Source organism: Leptopilina heterotoma, unplaced genomic scaffold (assembly GCF_015476425.1).
Source record: "Leptopilina heterotoma isolate Lh14 unplaced genomic scaffold, ASM1547642v1 Lhet_92, whole genome shotgun sequence".
Taxonomy (NCBI): domain Eukaryota; kingdom Metazoa; phylum Arthropoda; class Insecta; order Hymenoptera; family Figitidae; genus Leptopilina; species Leptopilina heterotoma.
The window spans coordinates 1,983,001-2,003,055 of record NW_025111199.1 but is presented as its reverse complement, the minus strand read 5'-3'; the positions used below and the strand labels follow the sequence as shown (position 1 = coordinate 2,003,055).

Below are 20,055 nucleotides of genomic sequence, written 5' to 3'. Positions count from 1 at the left end.
AAGTACAGGTTAAGAAAGAAAACTGTAAGCATTTACACAGAGTCTTGTTATAATTACAATAGTCTGCAGTAAAACCAAGCTACCTTTGATACATGGAAATTCAAGTTTTCCTTAATACTCATTCCTGTTCACTTTGTTACGATTACTATAGTTATTCGTAAGAGCTCCTATATTTTCAAATACGGCGCGCCGATGGTAGTCGATGTATTACGAAGAAAACCGAATCCTGAAATATGACACGCTGATGATAGTCGATATATTGTGAAGAAAATCGAATCAAATACGACGCGCCGGCGCAAGAGCAGAGCTGCGTTCTTATTTAAAATTCCAAAACTTCAAATAAAAAGCCTGGATTTTCGAATTTAATTAAAAATAAAATTGTCACCCTGGTTGAGAATGAATTTCAGAATCTCCCCACTTCTTTACCCTCATCCTCAACATCCTTAATAAATTCTAATAACTTACAAGAAATAACTGCTGCAACAAGTCAACTTCCCGGTACCGATCTGACGCTACCTCCAACCACTTTACTAGACTTAACAGATCAACACCCTACGGACAATACTAAAGTCAACGCTACAGATAACACTACAGACAACTCTACTGACAACTCTACTGACAATTTCACTACAATAACCTAAGCCCCAATTACATACGACCCTTTTTGGTATAACGAAAACTATCATGATGATCCAAGATTTTTAATCTCTTCTCCTCCCCCTTTTACCATCCTCATAGAATCTACTTTCGAACATAAGAAGATTGGTAAATACAATCGCGTTGCTTTCGCTGATTACCTGGAAACCTTGGTGAGCGATCCTGAGCGCACCATTGTCTCCAATGGACTTAACCAGCTTCGCGTTTCCTCGTCATCCTGGGATCTAGCCAACGATCTTCTTGATTCCACCATTCTCCGTACTAAAGGATATAAATTATTTATCCCTGCGTCCTTAGTCAGTCGTAAGGCTCTGGCTCATGACGTCGATTTAGATCTTTCTCCGCAATCCATCAGCACCAAACTCCTGCCTGAGACGCTTGAGGGGATAGTCTCGATTCGCAGAAGGACTCTGAATCCGAAGGAAATTTCTGGACTGGTCGAGTTTGTCTTCTCCGGCGTCTCTATTCCTGACTCGATCCTCATCTCTAGGGCTATATTCAAACTCACTTTATGTGTTCCCCCTCCCAAGCGCTGCCATAAGTGCCAACGCTTCAGGCATATGAAAGACCAATGCAGATCGACTCATTTTACGTTCGAATTTTGCGGAGACCCCCATGAGCAGAAAGACTGTCCCAATCGCAACCATACTTCACATTGTTCCAACTGTTCGGGCAAGCACACCGCTTCTGCCCATGTATGTCCTTTCTATAAATTTGAATTCTTGGTGATGAGGCGCAGACTCGAACGAAACATCGGCTATGAAGAAGCGGAGAATCTCTTACTGAACGAAGGTATCCCCAGACCTGGATACGAAATCATCTGGAACAGCGAGGTGAACCGTATAGATATGGCTTCAGATTTCCCCACTGAAGTTGCGGGTTCTTCCCCATCCCATGCTAACAACTTTCCTTCAACTCAGTCTGAACTCTCTAACACATCTTCTAACGCTAATGATAACCATCCTATCGACACTGGGTCACCTATCGATCTCAGCACCGAGAAAATGGAGGAGGATTCTGTTTGAAGCTGTCTCTTCAATTGTTGTGTGCCGTCCTATGTACTCATTTATTATTTGTTCTCTGAATCATTCTATTATTCATTAATCTACTTTATTACTTAGTCTTTTATATTAATTTACTTCTTTGAATACCTGACCAACATCTAATAGTCTCTTTTATAAAGCCTATTAGTAGTTTAAATTTTTTTATCTAATTGTACTTAACTAATATACTCTCGCTTTTCTTTTTCCTTTAATCCCTGTTTTTCTTTTTTTTATACAACATGACGTCCCAAAATACTACATCCCTACACAAATCTTTTTCTTTAGTTTTATGGAATGCTCGTAGTATCATTCCCAAAAGAGCGGAATTCGAGATCTTGTTGTGGATCCATAACCCGGACATCATTTGCGTCACGGAAACTTGGTTGAATGCTCATTCCCACTTCGAGATTCCTAATTTTATCACGGTTAGACAAGATCGCCCCAACGGGAGGGGTGGTGGTGTAATGATCCTCATACGCAAGGAAATTGCCTTCCTTATCACAAATTCCTCTTCCCTCCAACAAACGAATTTGTTGATAGACCTGGTTTCAATCTCAGTTCCAACCATGTATGGTAAAACACAGGTTACTTGTGTATATGCACCTCCTGGTGGCCATATACCCCCAAAAATCTGGGAAGATATTTTTGACTCACTCCCACACGTCTCAAATCACATTTTTTGTGGTGACTTTAATGCCCGCAACACTTGCTGGGGTGATTCCCGTACTAACATAAGAGGCTCGTCCCTACTAACCTTTTCTTTATCTAGGGACCTTTTTGCGACAAATACCTCCATTCCTACCAGATACGAAGATCCTAACGTTCCTGGCAGTAATCTTGACATAGTTTTTTGTTCTTCAACCATTTTACAGTCGTCGGTTACTTCGGTTATCTCGGACGCTTTTTCTTCGGACCACCTTCCTGTACTCTTGACTGCTGATATCAGACCTAAAAAAATTCTTCCTTCGAGTTCTAAATTCAACCTGAAAGAACTCAATTGGCCTGACCTTCGCGCTTCAGTAGAGCAAGTTGCTTTGGACCTGACCTCATCCTTGTGTTCCTCTGCCACCCCTGCAGAAGTATACGACGACTTTATTCTCAATTTAAAACGTTGCCTGTTGAACCATGGAGCCTTTATTCCTCAAGCCACATCCTACAAACCATTCGCCAAACCCTTATGGTGGAATTCGATATGCGATCAGGCTCTCTTGGACCGCAGAAATAATTATAGGTGGTACCAGGCTAACCAGTCTGCTGATAACAGGGCTGAATTTAAAAGAAGAAACGAAGCAATAAAGCATATATTGAGAACACAAAAAACCCAGGCCTTTAGAAAATTCTGTGAATTCATGACACCAGACAGAGGCTCCTCGGTTCTGTGGCGCAGCCTTAAGGCTCTTTCCTCACGATCCTGTCAACTTTCAACAAACATTTCCACAGACTCTCAATCTCCTAACATCAAAAAGTTTCGCGACGACCTTATCCGTAACGATATCCCTCCTATCAATATTCCTTTTATCAATACTCCTAAAACTTACAAAGATAATAATTTCGCCCCTTTCACTAACTTGGAATTTAAGACTGCCATTCACACATGTAAAACCAAGACTGCACCAGGATTAGATGGAATCTCAGGCGAGATTATTAGAGGTCTTTCTCCAACCACACATGAATTTCTGTCTACGTTGTTTAGCCGCATGGCCCTGTTTGGCTCTTTTCCGTTCTCATGGCTCTCGACTCGAGTTATCCTCTTGCCTAAGTCTGGTGGCAGGGGCTATCGTCCTATCGCTCTCACCTCGGTTTTCTCAAAAATTTTTGAAAAACTTATTCAACTTAGACTGGAACACGAGGTGGAATCGCGTGGCCTTATTCCTCGTCACCAATACGGCTTCCGTAAGAGACGGTCCAGCGTGGATTCCGTGGCTGCATTTGTCACGGATATCTACAATGGTTTCTCCAAGTCGCAGAGCACATTAGCTATTTCTATAGATATTAAGGGTGCATTTAATAATGTTCGCCCTAACATCCTTAACAACCAATTAAAAAATCTAAACATTAACCCTATTATTATAAATTTTATAAATTTTATGACAACTAAGAGATACATCTCATTTAACCCTGATGGCTCCGATGTTCGGACCTGTGGTGTGGGCGTTCCTCAAGGTGGAGTTCTTTCTCCGCTCCTCTTCAACTTATACCTTCGCGATATCCTGAACGTGCTGCCACCTGACATGAAGTTCACCATGTACGCAGACGACCTGCTCCTATACATTCGATTTAGAAGGGATGAGGACGTCTCGGACAGGGTGAACTCCATTTTACGCGATTTGGTTGATTGTTTGGGGACTCTAGGGATGGACGTATCTCCATCAAAGACTACTGCTTGCGTTTTCTCTAGATCGAACACCTCTTTTGACCATCTTTACATTAACATCTCCAATATAAACATTGACTGTGGTAGAACCTTAAAGCATCTAGGCATTCTCTTGGACAGGCGCCTCACTTGGGAGGGCCATATCCGTATGTTAGCTGACAAGGCCACCAGAGCCCTCGGTCTCCTTAAGATTATCTCAAGAGCCACCTGGGGCACTTCCCCTGACATAGCCCTTCTGGCATATAGAAATTTGATCCCCTCTTCGCTGACGCGGCAGTTTCTAATTTAAAGATCTTGGACAGAGTCCAATCAGCCGCGTTAAGAACTGTCCTGGGAGCGATGAAATCAACCCCCATCTTTCTTCTCCTTCTGGAATCAGATGAGACCCCCTTGGCTATTAGGCGAGCGTATCTTTCCAATTCTTTTTTTGTTAGAAATCTTTCCTGGAGTGAGAACCCCCTGATCCCTAAAATTCGTCTGTTGGATGAGAGGGAGGCAAATGGTTCCTTTTCCTTCAGAACGAGTAATCTAACCTTGCTTAACACATTCCGTCGTGTCGCCCCAATTTCCGAATCCTTTCTCAGAACTAATAAACCTGCTTACTTTGACTGGAGCTGGCACTCTTTGTCCGCTCCAGTTACCTGTGATACTCAATCTGGTCCATGCATCCAGGCCTCCTCTAATCCTAAACAACAGTTTCGGGCTTGCGTGGACTCCCACTTTCCTGATTTCCACATCCTATATACAGATGCTACACTCAACCAGAATACAAACCATTCTGCCTCTGCCTTTGTGGATGAGGGTCGCGATTTTACATGCTGCACCCCGCTTCAACCCTTTATCACCATTCTTAGTGCTGAACTATACGCGATCTTGAGGGCTGTTCTGCATGCTCAAAGACATCACAACTCTAAGACTTTGATTGTCATTGATTCCCTTTCCTCACTTAACAGAATCAAAGACTGCTTGCTCTATAAGGACAATTCCGAACTAGTTTACAGGATTCGCGATCGCATTTTCCATAACCATCCTTCCGTTAAGGGTCTCCATTTTGCTTTCATGTGGGTCCCTTCCCATTCTGGCATCTTGGGGAATGAGAAAGCAGATGTTGCCTGTCATGCGGCGAACTTACACGATGGCCGCGTCAATTTCGGCGCTCCCTTAACTGATATTATCAAAACCATCTTTATCCCCGGCCGCTTATCTTGGACTCAACACCTATGGCCTTTTACTGACGTTGACCGCGACAATCACAGATACCTCTCCAGGGTTTCAATTAAAACAACAAGACCTTGGTATGGTGAACTCTCGTTTCCTCGAAACTGGATTAACACCATAACAAGATTAAGATTTTTTTACATGTACACCGCTGACCATTTTGAGCGGATTGGATGGGAAGTGGTGGCTGACTGCAGGTGCGGTGCAGAGAGGAGGACTTTGCCTCATATCCTGCATGATTGCCCTAGACTAAATCTTTACAGACCTAATTTCTATAACTATCTTTCTAGAAAATTTCCAGGTATAAACCCGAAAGAGGTCTCAATTGTCGAACTAATTTTTAACCCCAATGACGAATTGGTCAGGGAGCTGGGAGGTTTTATCTGCAGGGATAATCAGATTGTATAAATGAGGGTTCAGTCAACTGGAATACTGTCAAAAAAAAAAAAGGCCTAAACCGATTTCCCATATGCAGAATTACATCCAGACTGCCCTCCAATTCTACCTTCCTTACGGCTGCATCCACAACCAACGTAAGACTAAGGGTCCACGCACTAACCTCATTGACGACTCATCGTGAGATGCCTTAATGCCATCTACTGCACAGTTTCGACTTTGACCACGCTTTTGCTGAACTGATGTTCAATTTTATGACACAGCCTAAATATAACCAACAAAATTTTTCTTCTTCATTTTAGTGTTTGTTCTGACAGTTGGCTAAGCCTCAAGTCATTTAAGAAGAAGAAGACATTTATGTACCTAGGCCTCATTTTCTACTAGCGCCCCTAGTGGTCGTCAGTCACGTTTAGCTTACTTTTTAACTGCTCGTGTCAGTGGGGTGGTTTACACTTCGTGACTGCAACTAATAAAAAATGTAGTGTTGTTTGTTTTTTAGCATTGTTTTTAAAGTGATATAAATCAACAGGTTAGTATAAACAATTTAATTTATTTGTAAATGTAATGTTTTCAGATAAAAATTAGTATTTTGCAGTTTTTAATGAAGTAATAATATAGTGAATTAATTTATATCAATGTAACCTCAAAATTTGAATTGACAAATGTTCGTCATTATGATTCTCATTATAATTTTCAGGAGACGGTATTTGCAGTTTTTGCTAACAGAAATTTTTATGCGATTAAGAATATTCTAAGTTAATAATGTTATCTTTATAATAATCTTCAATTTTTTTTTAATATAGTACCCACCATATCAGCATTATTGGCAGGACTCATCATATTGGGTTTTCCTGAAATAAGTGACAAAAATAATCTGATTGAAGATTCTCAAGCGTCGTTTGAATTTAGAACTGAGCATAATGACACTGATTCCGATTCTGATAATGAATTAGAAGAAGATGAAGAAAGTGACGTAATTTATTCGAATTCCAATGTGCCTTTTACTTCTCAAGAAGATCGAGCAATTAAGTTTGTCAGTAAATTGTATAATATTAAAGATATACCGAGAAAACGTGTCAATGATATAGTAATCGAATCTTCCAAGTTATTAGAAGACAGTTTTGCTTTAACTATTATCGAATTAAAAAAAGTAACAAATAATGATATGCTTTCGATTAAAGACGTTGAAAAGATTATTAAAAATTTTTCAAATCCATTTGAAAATCTAAAAACGGAAGCTCAGCGATTTTGTCGCTTTAAAGATAACAAAACGCTTACACTTCCCGAAAGTTATACATTAGGTCAGGTATCGGTTTCTAAGTTAAAGCAGGGTGTACAACAAAAAGAAAATATACCATTGGTTGCACAATTCATCCCCATCAGACATGTTTTTAAACAACTATTTGAATTGCCTAATGTTCTTGAAGAAACCTTAGATTACATGAGAAGTCTAAAAAAACAAACAAAAATAATATCAAATATTATTCAAGGACCAATGTGGAAAAAAAAATTGCTAACCTAAATTACGAAGAAAAAACTGTATTTCCCATAATAATGAACTTCGACGATTACGAACCAAATAATCCATTAGGCAGTCATAAGGGTGTTTCAAAATGTGGGGCAATTTATTTATCAATACCAGTTTTACCACCAGCTTTTCAATCTAAGCTTGAAAACATTTTTCTCTTTGTTTTATTTAACACGTTAGATCGTCAAGCTTTCGGGAATAAAATTATTTTATCAAAAGTTGTCGAGGAGTTAGAATTTCTTCAAAATGAGGGAATTCTGGTTCAACATGGTGCAAAAGTTATGCGTATATATTTTGTATTAGCTTTAGTATCTGGTGACAATTTGGGTTTCCACGTAATTGAAAATTTTGCTGTTGATTGCATGCATGATATTAATGAGGGAATTGCTAGGTATGATGTCGCACTAATTTTGGATGATTTTATTCACAGAAAATCTAATCCGGTTTGCTTAGAAGATTTGAATAAAAACATTCAGAATTTTAATAATGTAGGGAACGAGAACAAACCTCCAGAAATAAAGGCTTCTCAAGTGTCAAAAAGTAAATGTTTAATTATGTCATCATCGGAAATGTTGTCGCTTATTAGGATTCTATTCTTAATTCTCGGAAATGAAATACCTCGGGAAGATAAGTATTGGGAATTATTGTTGTTGCTACGAAAAATAATGGAAATTGTTTGGAGTACAGAGATCACCGAAGAAACTCCAGATCTTCTCGAAAGTACAATTACTGAGTATCTATCTCTCCATTCTCAATTGTTTCCAAATAAAATGAGACCTAAACACCACCTTCTTCTTCATCATCCGAGAATAATGAAACAAGTTGGTCCATTATCGAAAATTTCTGTCATACGTTTTGAAGGAAAACATCAGGAGGGTAAAATAGTATCACGAGTTTCGATTAGTAGAGTGAACGTGTGCAGGACAATAGCTGTTAAGAATCAGTTATTCCTGAATTATAGGTGTTTAGCAAAAGAGTCTTATCCCGATTTTACAACTGGACCATTAAAATCATGTAACATTCAGAGAATAATCAGTCTTCCTTCTTTTATCGATTTATAGCCAAATAGAAACATTAATGAATGGAAAGTTACGAAGTGGATTAATTTTAATGGGAAAAAAATAAAACCAAATAGTGTTATAACTATTTTTACTGAAGACATTCCTGAGTTTAACATTATTGAAACGATTTTAATTAACGATAAAAAATGTCTATTAATAGCAAAAAATATTAATGATTTCTATTACGATGAACATTTTTATGCTTATAAAGTCGTAAATGATATGTCTTTTCACTGGAATACTCTAACCTTAGAAAATGTATCTTGCGGTAAAGTCACCACAATTAATCGGTTGATTGATGAATTTAATTATATTAATAAAACATGGTTTTAACTGTGACAAGTAGTAACACAAATTGTTTATAATTTCAGTTACGTATTGTTTACTGATAAAGCAGTTTATTATGTACATCTTCATCGCGTTACGACGACATTAAAAAAATTTAACTTTGATATTAAAGCACCAAAATTAATTGTTTAATTGTTGCATTTAGTCATAGAAGTAAAATGTAAATTTTATATTACTTACAAACTTAAAAAATAAATGTTGATTTTGTTTTAAAATATTTCAAAATGTTTGACTATATTTTATCCTTAAATATATTCAATTTATATAACACACTATAAGTTACGTTAACTTTCATTTTAATTACACGGAGAGAAAAATCAAGCGTTTTTAGTATGGACAGTTAACCTTATTTAGTAAAAGAATGCACATGCGCAATAGGCGTAAAATTTCTGCTGTATTTGTATCAATTTCTACGTTATCAGCATAAAATTTCTACCTTTAAACGCATGAGACGTCAGTATACTACGATTGCAAGAGATCCATGCTATTTTAGTATATGTTTCATGCAACTGAGGTATAAGGACATGCCTCTTAAGCAGGGCGTTCATACAAAATTACCATAGGAAGTCTCCATACTAAAAACGCTTGATTTTTCTCTCCGTGCAGTTAATTGATTATTTGCATTATTCATTTGAAATTGATTTTTAACTCAAAAAACTTTAGACCAAACTCTCGATGCCAATTTTTACTTAATTTGATTAAATCTTTTAAATATTTCTACAATAGAAATGCTATAAAAATAGACCTTACAATATGAGAGGTTAAAAATGAATAATAATTATTTTAATATTTGAGAAAAAGATAATTTAAAAAAATTTGCAATTAAAAGTCTTTCTCGCAAGTGGTGAACTTTTGTAGCAGTTAGTATATAAGAAGATTAAAGGCATATATAAATATGTGTTAACAGCGATCGTTAGTGTGTTATGCGTTTTAGTATTATAATTAGGTATAAGCGAAAATATGTACATATGTTAGGGTTTAATAAAATTGTCTAATTTAAGGATAAAATTAACCTACAAATTGTGAGTCTTTGGAAGGTAATAATAATAATTAATAATAATATGTAATTAAAAATCAATAACTAAAAAACGTTTTTATTTTAGTTAAAATTTTTTTTGAACTTTACAACAGTTTTTTTAGGCAGTATTATATAGCAATATTAACATTTACAAAGTAAAGGGAATTAGCGCTGCAGAAAATCGTAATCATTACAACAGGACTATTGTAAAATAAGGTGACCGGCTGGTGCCTTGCCTTCTTATTTTACAATAGTCCTGTTGTAATGACTACGACTGTATGTATCACTGAATCCCTTAGACTGCTGCTAATGTGAATAGAATCCAAGACTTCCTTTTAATGTAGACTATTGTAATCAGTCACATAGACTTTGTGCTTATTCATATTTAGTTTGTTTTTGTTTTAAATAAAATTTTAATGACTACATTCGACTTACAGAATAGTTAATAACGAAGCTATTTGAAGCATTACGAAAAATGGTCACATATTCGAGCAGTACTGTTCAACTATTGTAATCATTACTAGAAAAATCGCGACCCTAAAATGGGATAAATATAAAATATATAGATATGAAATGTCACAATCGTATGTCGTTGCGCGCCGTAGTGAAGAATTTAGTCAAAAAACAACGATATTCAAAAAATTTAAGAATGGTTTTCGTCGACGAACATCGAACCACTTGGTTATGCAGCACATGCAATGAAAATGTTCAAATTTATAAAAATCGAACAACTTATTGTGGGACATGTAAAATTCCATGGAATCGCGACGTAAACGCTGGTAGGAACATTCACAATATCGGGTTAATTAAAGTGGGAATGATTCCAAAAGAAAACTTACCACATTTGGATCAATTTCGTGCTCTCTCTAAAGATGAGTAATATTTTTACTTTTTTTAATCGTCTATTGATAATGGGAGAAATATATCTAATTTCGGCCCCCTCTACTGGATGGTAAGGCCAATGCTTGTATTAACAAGCGTACCCATCCTTAAAAAAATTCCCGTGAAAGCACTTCTAGGAAATTCCAACATGAAAATCCAATTGGATTGATTTTCTAAAGTGTCACTGAGCAAGAATAGTTAGAAAAACTTTTTATAATTTTCGGAATAATTTTATTAAAAGTTACACTTTTGATTAGTTATATATTTTACAAACCATTTTGCATTTTTGAAGTCTGTCATAAGATTTTTATTCATTTTTAAAATTTTGGCTGTCATATTGACATCAATTTTTAATTTTGACATCAAATTTAGATTTAGTGACCCTAACACCTCTCGAGTAAAAATTTTAGACAAATCCGGCAATATAAAAAATTTTAGTCGCCATATTGAATACGTCATTTTGAATTTTTAAGAATGGACATCAAATTCAAATTCCGTGACTCCTAAAACTCTCTGAGAAATAAATTTCGATCAAACCGCATCAATCTTGAAATTATCCGACATATTGGATTCGTCATTATGAATTTTGAAAAACTGACATCATATTCGTCATCAGCACAAATCCAAGACTTTCTCATTTTTGATGAGAATGTAAAAACAAATTTTATGGAAAAAATCAAAAAAAGGCAGAATTTTTGAAAATTTTGAGTTCTTTTTTGTTCCCAATTTTGTATTTTTACCTAAATTTGGCATCTAAAAGAAAAAAAGGAAGGTTTCGATATGTTTTTAATGTTTTCTTATGTTTCGGCTAATGCTTCACTCACTATAAATCTCAATTTTTTGTACTTTTTTGGAAAATTTTTTTTTAAATTTGTGTAAGAGATGCAATTGTCGATTCTAATGTTAAGAAAGGTGTATTAGCATAATATGAACTAATTTTTATTAACACGGCCCCAATAGGACAAATTTTCTACTGCAGAGAAGGCTGACAAAAAGTCCAAAAAAAACAATAAATAGCAAATTTAAAAAAAAAAAAAAATTCACAACTTTTTTGTTTTTTGTTGTACTGAAAAGTGTCTAAGGGAAAAGTCGTTTGTTTTTGAACCAAATTTAAGGAAAAAATTTTAAAAAAATATTTTTTTGAAAATTGTAAAAAATACAAAATTTTGAAAATTTCAAAATTTTGTATTTTTGTTGTTTTTTGACGAAATGGGCTGCCCAACGAACTCAGGCTTCATTTTTCTGGACTAAAAAAGTGTGCCAAATTACAAGACGATTCATAAAAATTTATTCGAGTTATCGTGGCGACAAATTTTTCTACAGACAGACGACAGACAGACAGACAGACAGAGGGACAGACAGACGGACAGACACTTTTCTAAAAACCATTTTTTTGGAATCAGGGGGCGATGAAACGTAAAGATTTAGCAAAATTAGACATTGCTCAAAATCGCACAAATCCAAGACTTTCTCATTTTTGATGAGAATGTAAAAAGTCCGCCATATTGGATCGACATTTTTAATTTTGGAAAACTAACATTGAATTCGTGATCAGCGACCCCAAAAAACCCCGATGGACGTCTGAGACACCCGTAAATTCAAGGAAGCATTGAGCGATCAAATCAGGATGTGGAAAACATGCTCCGGGCTTGGATGGCGGACACGGGAAGTAAAAATTGGTCGGCATGTTTGCGATAAGTTCAATGGCAAAAAACAGTTCATATCACAGAACAATCCGTCTGTTTTTTTGTTTTGAAAAAATCTGTTTTATAGTTAATAATAGAAATCATAATTACGAAAGAACAATTTTTGGGCATGTCGGCATGTTTGCGATAAGTTCAATGGCAAAAAACAGTTCATATCACAGAACAATCCGTCTGTTTTTTTGTTTTGAAAAAATCTGTTTTATAGTTAATAATAGAAATCATAATTACGAAAGGACAATTTTTTCTATAGTAAGCCCGTTCATACGAATAAATAAATATTTATTTTGTAGGTGCGCAATACTCAATCTATTCAACTGAAGAGGATCAATAAGGAGGTTTCTTTTTTACAATCGAAACTATGAAAATATGTATGAACGCGTACGGCAATATGATTTTTGTTGACGCTACATATAAGTTATTAATTATAAAAGCTGACGTATACTTAATAATTGTTGAAGATGCAAACGTAACTAGCGAAATCGTTGCAGTTTGTATATTGATGTACGAGGATAGGAATTCAGTCACGTGATTTTTCGAAATGTTCAAAAGTTTTAATGAATTATGGCCGCAAATTAAAGTAGTCATGGCTGACAAGGATTTGTTGAAGAGAGACGTAATCAAAATTTGTTTTCCTCAAGCTCGTGTTTTTATTTTTTGTATTTCACACAAAGCAAATTTTTAATCGCGAAATCACTTGCGAAGAAATGGAGATTAGTCGCCAAGTTCTGAGGATGTAAAACACATTTTAGATCAAATGGTCTGTTGCAAATCAGAGGAAGAATATTTTGTTTTATACGCAGAACTCGAGTCTCTAGATATGGCAAAAGTTAGGGAGTATTTCAATAATAATTGGCACAATATTTTCCTTGAATGGATATTAAATGATTAATTTTTGTTACTGATAGTTTAGGTAACACAACGAACAGTCGGCTTGAATCGACAAATGCAATGTTGAAAAATACAATTCAATTAAACAGTTTCATGGAAGCATTTGTGGAATGCTTCCATTTAAAAATGGAATTTTTAAAAAATTTAAAAATTTAAAAATGGTTAAGAAGTATTCAAAGAAAATATAAATAAACTTGTGTATACATTCTTTGAATACTTCTTAACCATTTTTAAATGTTTTCATAAGGTATTCATCATATCTCAATATAAACATGTTATGTTCACATCTTTATAATATCTAAAATAATTAATAAAAACTGTCAAAAATGTAACAAAATTATTATATTATTATTAAATTACAAACAAAGATTTTAAAACTTACCCAACGTTATAGCCTGTTCTCAGCTTTTGCGATACTCTGTCCGAAAAGTCAACATCCTTACTAAGAACATATTTATCTTTAAACTTCGTGAATGATTCATTTATACTGCAGTGTAATACTTCAACAGAGTTACTTTCCTCCTAATAAAACAAATTATAATTATAATTTCAATATGAAGAGTATTATTCAGTAGAGCTTATGGAATTTTCTGACACACTTATACCGAAATTATAAACGCGGTAGTGTGGTTATAATTGATGACAGTATAGTTGTGACTGGTGGTTGTATAGTTACTACTGGTTGTTTGTCAGACATTTGACATTCATAATTGGTCATAATTTCATTAAGATTTCAATATCTAATAAAAACAACACCGGGAAGGTGAAGTAAAGTAAAGTTTACCGGGAGGTAAAGTACCACTTTACATTCCAAGTTATGACATCACCGAGGTGGTAAAGTATTACTTTTCTTTACATGTGCATGCAAAACTCTCGTTTGGCAACCACTGTCAGCAATCCAAAATGGTCGATTCCTCACAGTCCGAATCCGACCAATCGATGTGGGGCGAGATCAGTTACAACTGATCCCAATATTTTATATTATTTATAAAGTGAAATAAAATTTAAGTAATTAAACTTTCTATAGGGGAGAGTGGGGCAAAGGCGCTATGCGGGGCAAAAACCTTTTTTAAAATATCTCCTTTATTTTCTGTCTATTCCAATTGGTATTAAAAATTAAGTTGCAATGCAATGAGACCAATTGGTTAAAAAAAGAAAACCCTAAAAATATCAAATATTTTAAGAAATATGAGGCATTTCACGTCAGAAATATCACGATTTGCAAAAGGTATGCCGATTTTCGCAAAACTTCGTGGGATTATAGTTCTATATAAGAGACTTCTTTCCCCTAAATTTTTTCAAAAAAATTAAAAATTGTTGAAGATACGCCATTTTGAATTTTAATATTAATTTTATAAAATTTTAAATATATCTCGGAATATTGTTTATGCATTTTTATGAAATTTACACATTTTTTAGGTAAAAGTATGTACTTTAAAATGCAAATAAAGTTAATTAAAAAAAATTAATTTTTAAATAAAAAAATTTTTTTAAAAATTTTTGAACAATTTTTTGTTTATTTACTCCTCTCTGAGAAAAATGTTATTAACATATTTGGATTCCTTATGAATTCACCTTTAATTTCATAAAAAAAAATTGATGGAGACTCAACTGGTTCCGGAGATATTGAATTTTTTGTAAAAAATAGTCATAGTTACAGCAGCAATGCACGACTGCGGTAACGTACTACGCGACTGTGCAGTATGGTGCTATGGCGCGGCGACGCTTTTTTTACAAAAACTTCAATATCTCCGGAACCAGTTGAGTCTCCATCAATTTTTATTTATGAAATTAAAGGTGAATTCATAAGGAATCCAAATATATTAATTTTAACATTTTTCTCAGAGAGGAGTAAATAAACAAAAAATTGTTCAAAAAAATTTTTTTTTAAATTTTTTTATTTAAAAATTAATTTTTTTTAATTAAATTTATTTGCATTTTAAAGTACATACTTTTACCTAAAAAATGTGTAAATTTCATAAAAATCCATAAACAATATTCCGAGATATTCAAAATTTTATAAAATTAATATTAAAATTCAAAATGGCGTATCTTCAACAATTTTGAATTTTTTTTTTAATTTGGGGAAAAGAAGTCTCTTATATAGAACTATAATCCCACGAAGTTTTGCGAAAATCGGCATACCCTTTGCAAATCGTGATATTTCTGACGTGAAATGCCTCATATAACAAAAAAATTGTTTTGCAAAAATAAAATGATAATTTTACTGAACAAACTTTTATTTTTTAAAACATAAGTTTAAGTATTTAATTTTTAAAAACGTAACATCTAAATAAATTAAATATTTCTGTACACAACTGGCGTGGTGTTTTAGTTTAATTTTGAATCTAAATATTTTTAATTTAAAGTAAAAAAAAGTTTGTTATGTGGGGCAAAGGCAATATTGAACATAATTTGGTTAAAAACAATTGAATATTCGAATTTTCTATGTATTAATTCACAATATAAGGTTAAAATCACTAAAAGTTTTAATTTTTTATTTAAATAGTTTAATTCTTTTAATAATATGTTGTTAACCTTATGTTTCGTAAATATTATACTAATAAATATCACTTGTTAATTTTTTTAAGGCTTATAAATGCTTTCTTTTAGAAATATAAGCGAAAACGTCGCTGCCCCAGCCTGTGGGGCAAAGGCATTTTTTGCATTGTTTTTAAATTTCATTAAATAATGTATTTATAATATACTAAATAACAACTATTAAAATTGCTTGTTGATTAGTTTTAGAAAAATGAAAAACAAAGACCGCATAAATTAATTGCTTAATTTAAAAAATATACATCGATAAATGTAAACCTAGCGCCTTTGCCCCACTCTCCCCTACATACTATCTAATATATCTGTTAGAGAAATAGTTTTTGACTATGTTTCTGTCGACGCCCCTTTTTCATTCGAGCCGTTAGACCCCCTCCCACAATGTGTTAGGAGAGAGTGGGGATAGGGCCTTCGGGTCGACTCGAAGATTTGGTGTCAGTAGACAAACGATTATTCTAAGCGCGCGACGTACGCTTATAAAAGTGAGATAAATAAATTGAATATAATAAAAGTGTTACAATATGCTTAACTACTTTTTACTTTTCAGTCCAGAAAGGATGAACGTACTCTTGTGTCAGAAACAAAATTTGCCTTCATTGCAAGTCGAGGTAACTTTTTTAAATTATGTCGTTTATTATTATTATTTTTAGGTATTAATATTTACTTTTGCTCTTCCAGATGCAAATGAAACAGAGATCGAGAATGAAGAATTACAAGATCAATATTTAATTTTTTTCGAAGGAACAGTTAGATATAGGTACGATTCACGACTTCGAGCAATTCAATTACTGATTCCAATATATTATACTTTTAATAGAATATATCCACAACGCCATAGATAAAAACTAATCTTTTTTTAAATGTACTTCATCAACATTCGCTCATCCGCAGGGACATGTCGATCAAAAAGCAAAATAAAAAAACAAAGGTAATAAATTTATATAATAATTTAAGAAAAATTAATGTGCAGGACTATAAGCATTATAATGTGAGGAGTTCTCTTTCATAAAAATTGTATAAGAATTTAAAAAAAAATTAATATGCTGGAGTATGAGTTAAAAAATTGAGCAAGTTCTCAGAGCTCGGTGAAGTAGCAAACCGCCAGCCGTCAAAAGAATCCATAGGCGTCGCCACGCACAGCATTTACGCGTTTCTGATAGCGAACGGGTGGGGCTGCTGGCTATTTAATTTTATTTTAAAAAAATGTTCATGGTATGGTTTTTGAAGGGAAATAATATAGCAACAATTTAGTGTAAAACAGGAATTTTTCATTTTCCGGTTGATTTGTTATGATTTTAATATAGTCAGTAGGAAAATATAAAATACTTGTAGGGGAGTATAGTCGAGGTTGGACCACTGTCTAGGTAGGCCATACGCGATTTTTTGGACAATTCACTAGCGCCACCTACGCGCATGCAACTTTTTGTTCAATTACATTTTCGGAGAATCAAAAATTGGATTTTCTGTGACGTCGGTACAAAAAAAGCTCAAAAAAAGTTTTGTGCATCATGTGAAAAATCATTAATAAAAGATAAAAAAAAATCGTCAAGGCAAACATGCAGAAATTTTGTGGGACTCATTGTTGAAAGAAAATCAAAGTGAAAAATTGAATCCCGAAACGTATTTCTTTTTGGTTACAACAATTCGGTAATGTTACTTTCTGTCAAGGTCGGACACTTTGTGTTTAAAATGCGCAAAGATGAGGACGAGCTACTTCATTTGCAAAAAAAACAATTCTGAATAACTCATAATATAATTGATAATCTTATTAATATTTTTATTTAATTTTATTAATATTTCAGTGCTAAATTTTTTTTTATTTATATTTATTTTTTTATATTGTTTATTTTTATTATTTTATTATTTCATTAAGTTACAAGTTGTAAACAATAAAGAATCAATTTTCCTTAACTCCAAACATGTTATTTTATTTTTTAATGATTAATGCCCTTTGAATTTTAAACATGGCTGACCTTGACTGTAAGGACCAACCTGGACTGCAAATTTTTTTTTTAAAATCTTTATAACTTTTTCATTTTAAAACCAATCAATTTACTTTGTACAGAAAAAATGTTCCTATTAAACAGGACTTTCCAACAATATTCTTCAATTGTTTAAATTCATTTTTAAAAAAAAGTTATAAACAAAAGTCAAAAAGTGGGCCGAACTCGACTACATTCCCCTACTATGATATTTCTCTGTTAAATAGCAATTAAATACGTCGATAACACAGTTATCTATGTACTGGTATGTTTCTAAACTTTTAAGACTGACCAAGTCTAACAGTATTCCATATTTTGTAATTCCTTGTAAAATAACTGCGAACTTTGTTGATGTCCAGGGTTTAACATTTTTTGTCTCTGGAGATTGTAACTAATCATCAAGGATTATATTTTTTCTATTGAAGAGTACGTTGTCATTGTCTTGGAACATATTCCCAGAAATGGTTGGAGCTGTGTTTTTATTTTCTTCAAATTTACATTTTTTAGCTGCAGTTGTGTTATTTGCACTTTCATTGTCGCGTCGTACAGTACTTTATTTTCAGAGTCATTTTTTGGCGTTTCTTTTCTTTCGAGATTTCTTTTCTTCATTTGCCTTGTGGGACTTAATCCGTAACATACTTCTTTATAGCGTCTATCCATGGTTAATTCATGACGCTGCTGTATGAATCGTGGAATGAAATTTCTCATTTTCTTTCCAAATTGTATATTTTTGATGTATCCCATCCAATTTTCCACTGCATTGTTGGTGTCACGTTTTATACCGAAAATCTAAATTGCCAGACCTGACATTAGAGGATACAATTGGACTACTTGATTTAGTAAATATGAAATAAATGCAGAACAGAAAAACTCATTTCTTTCTAATGCTGAAGTATCGGCAGTTTGTTTTATTTTTTCAGAAGTATCATATACAACACCTTTAAAAAACTGATAGAATGGTGACTGATATCTCAGTTCTGATGAAGTAATGTTATCTTCAATTTCTAGAACGTTATTTACATCCATCATATCATTAACGTTTTCTAATACTTTTCCTGTTTTTGTCATTTCTTTTATGAATTCTAAAGCTTCGTAAAAATCTAGTACTTTATTTTTGGTACCAAAAACAATAGTAAGACTAGCAACAATTTTTGCTGCAGTATAAATGTCTGTTGTGTGTATTAACGATGAAAGAACATATTCTTGATATTATTGTCTGCTAATATCATTCTTGTAAACGCCCTACAATTTTATTTCCCTTTTTTATAAGATGGGCTGCACAAATATGTAGAATAGTCATTCTTAAATTTGATTCTATTTTGACACTTTCTTTGTTTACATTTTGCCATATTTTCTTTAAATATTGAAGAAGAGACATACCATTAACCCTTTATTGACTGCCGATGGCAAAGATCTTTGCCATTTCGGACTTTGCTCTGACTGCCGGAAAACTGACAATCTTTGCCATGATAAAAATTGATGTAAAAAAGTCAAAAATGGCTGAAAATTAAAAATAAAATGATTTCTAAAAAGTCAACGCTATGCAGAATGCGACGCACGTTTCTTTTTTTAAATATTCAGTATTTCAAAATTCAAAATTGCGGATCCAATATGGCATACCGAGAAGATCCACTTCACCCATGAACTTATTGGAAAGGTGAAATGCGTTAAGACATTTCAATAGAATTTCAATTTTTGCACTCTCTTTATAGCTGTTCTATGAAACCGGCAGTTGTAAAATTTGTTCTGCTTTTATAATAAAAACAAAATTTTTTTAAAAAAACATTTTGAATTTTTAACCCCTTGGCTGTCAACGAGATTTCCACTGTTTGGGCCAAAAGTGTGTTGAAAAAATTTTTAATGGATTTTTATGAAACTTGGTACCCTAAGGTTTCTGGGGTCGCTGATTACGAATCTGACATCAGTTTTTCGAAATTAAAAATGGCGGATCCAAGATGGCGGAAGTTTTTTCAAAATTCGTCGAATTTGCTTGAAACTTGTTACTCGGGGGTTTTAAGGGTCACTGATTACGAATCTAACATTAGTTTTCCAAAATTCAAAATGCCGGATCCAATATGGCGGACAACGAAATAAAAAATTGATCAGATTGGCTTGAAACTGAATACTTCGGGATTTTCAGGGTCGCTGATTACGAATCTGAAATCAGTTTTTCAAAATTCAAAATATCTGGTTCAATATGGCGGAAATTTTTTTAAAATTTATTGAATTTGTTTAAAACTGGTTAATCTGGCATCAGTATGACAATTTTTGGTAAAATCAAATTTCGATAAATACCCTGAAAAACTAATGTTAGATTCGTAATCAGCGACCCTTAAAACCCCCGAGTAACAAGTTTCAAGCAAATTCGACGAATTTTGGAAAAATTTTCGCCATCTTG

At 33.6% G+C, this 20,055-nt stretch overlaps 1 protein-coding gene across 1 annotated transcript in view; it reads right to left on the bottom strand.

Annotated features, from left to right (window-relative positions):
- The window catches only part of LOC122511962 (dynactin subunit 2), a 51,169-nt gene that overhangs the window by 20,010 nt on the left and 11,104 nt on the right, over nt 1-20,055 (bottom strand). The window contains exon 3 of the mRNA XM_043627543.1: nt 13,502-13,641. Coding sequence (XP_043483478.1) covers nt 13,502-13,641 — 140 coding nt within the window. The remainder of the gene's footprint in view (nt 1-13,501; nt 13,642-20,055) is intronic.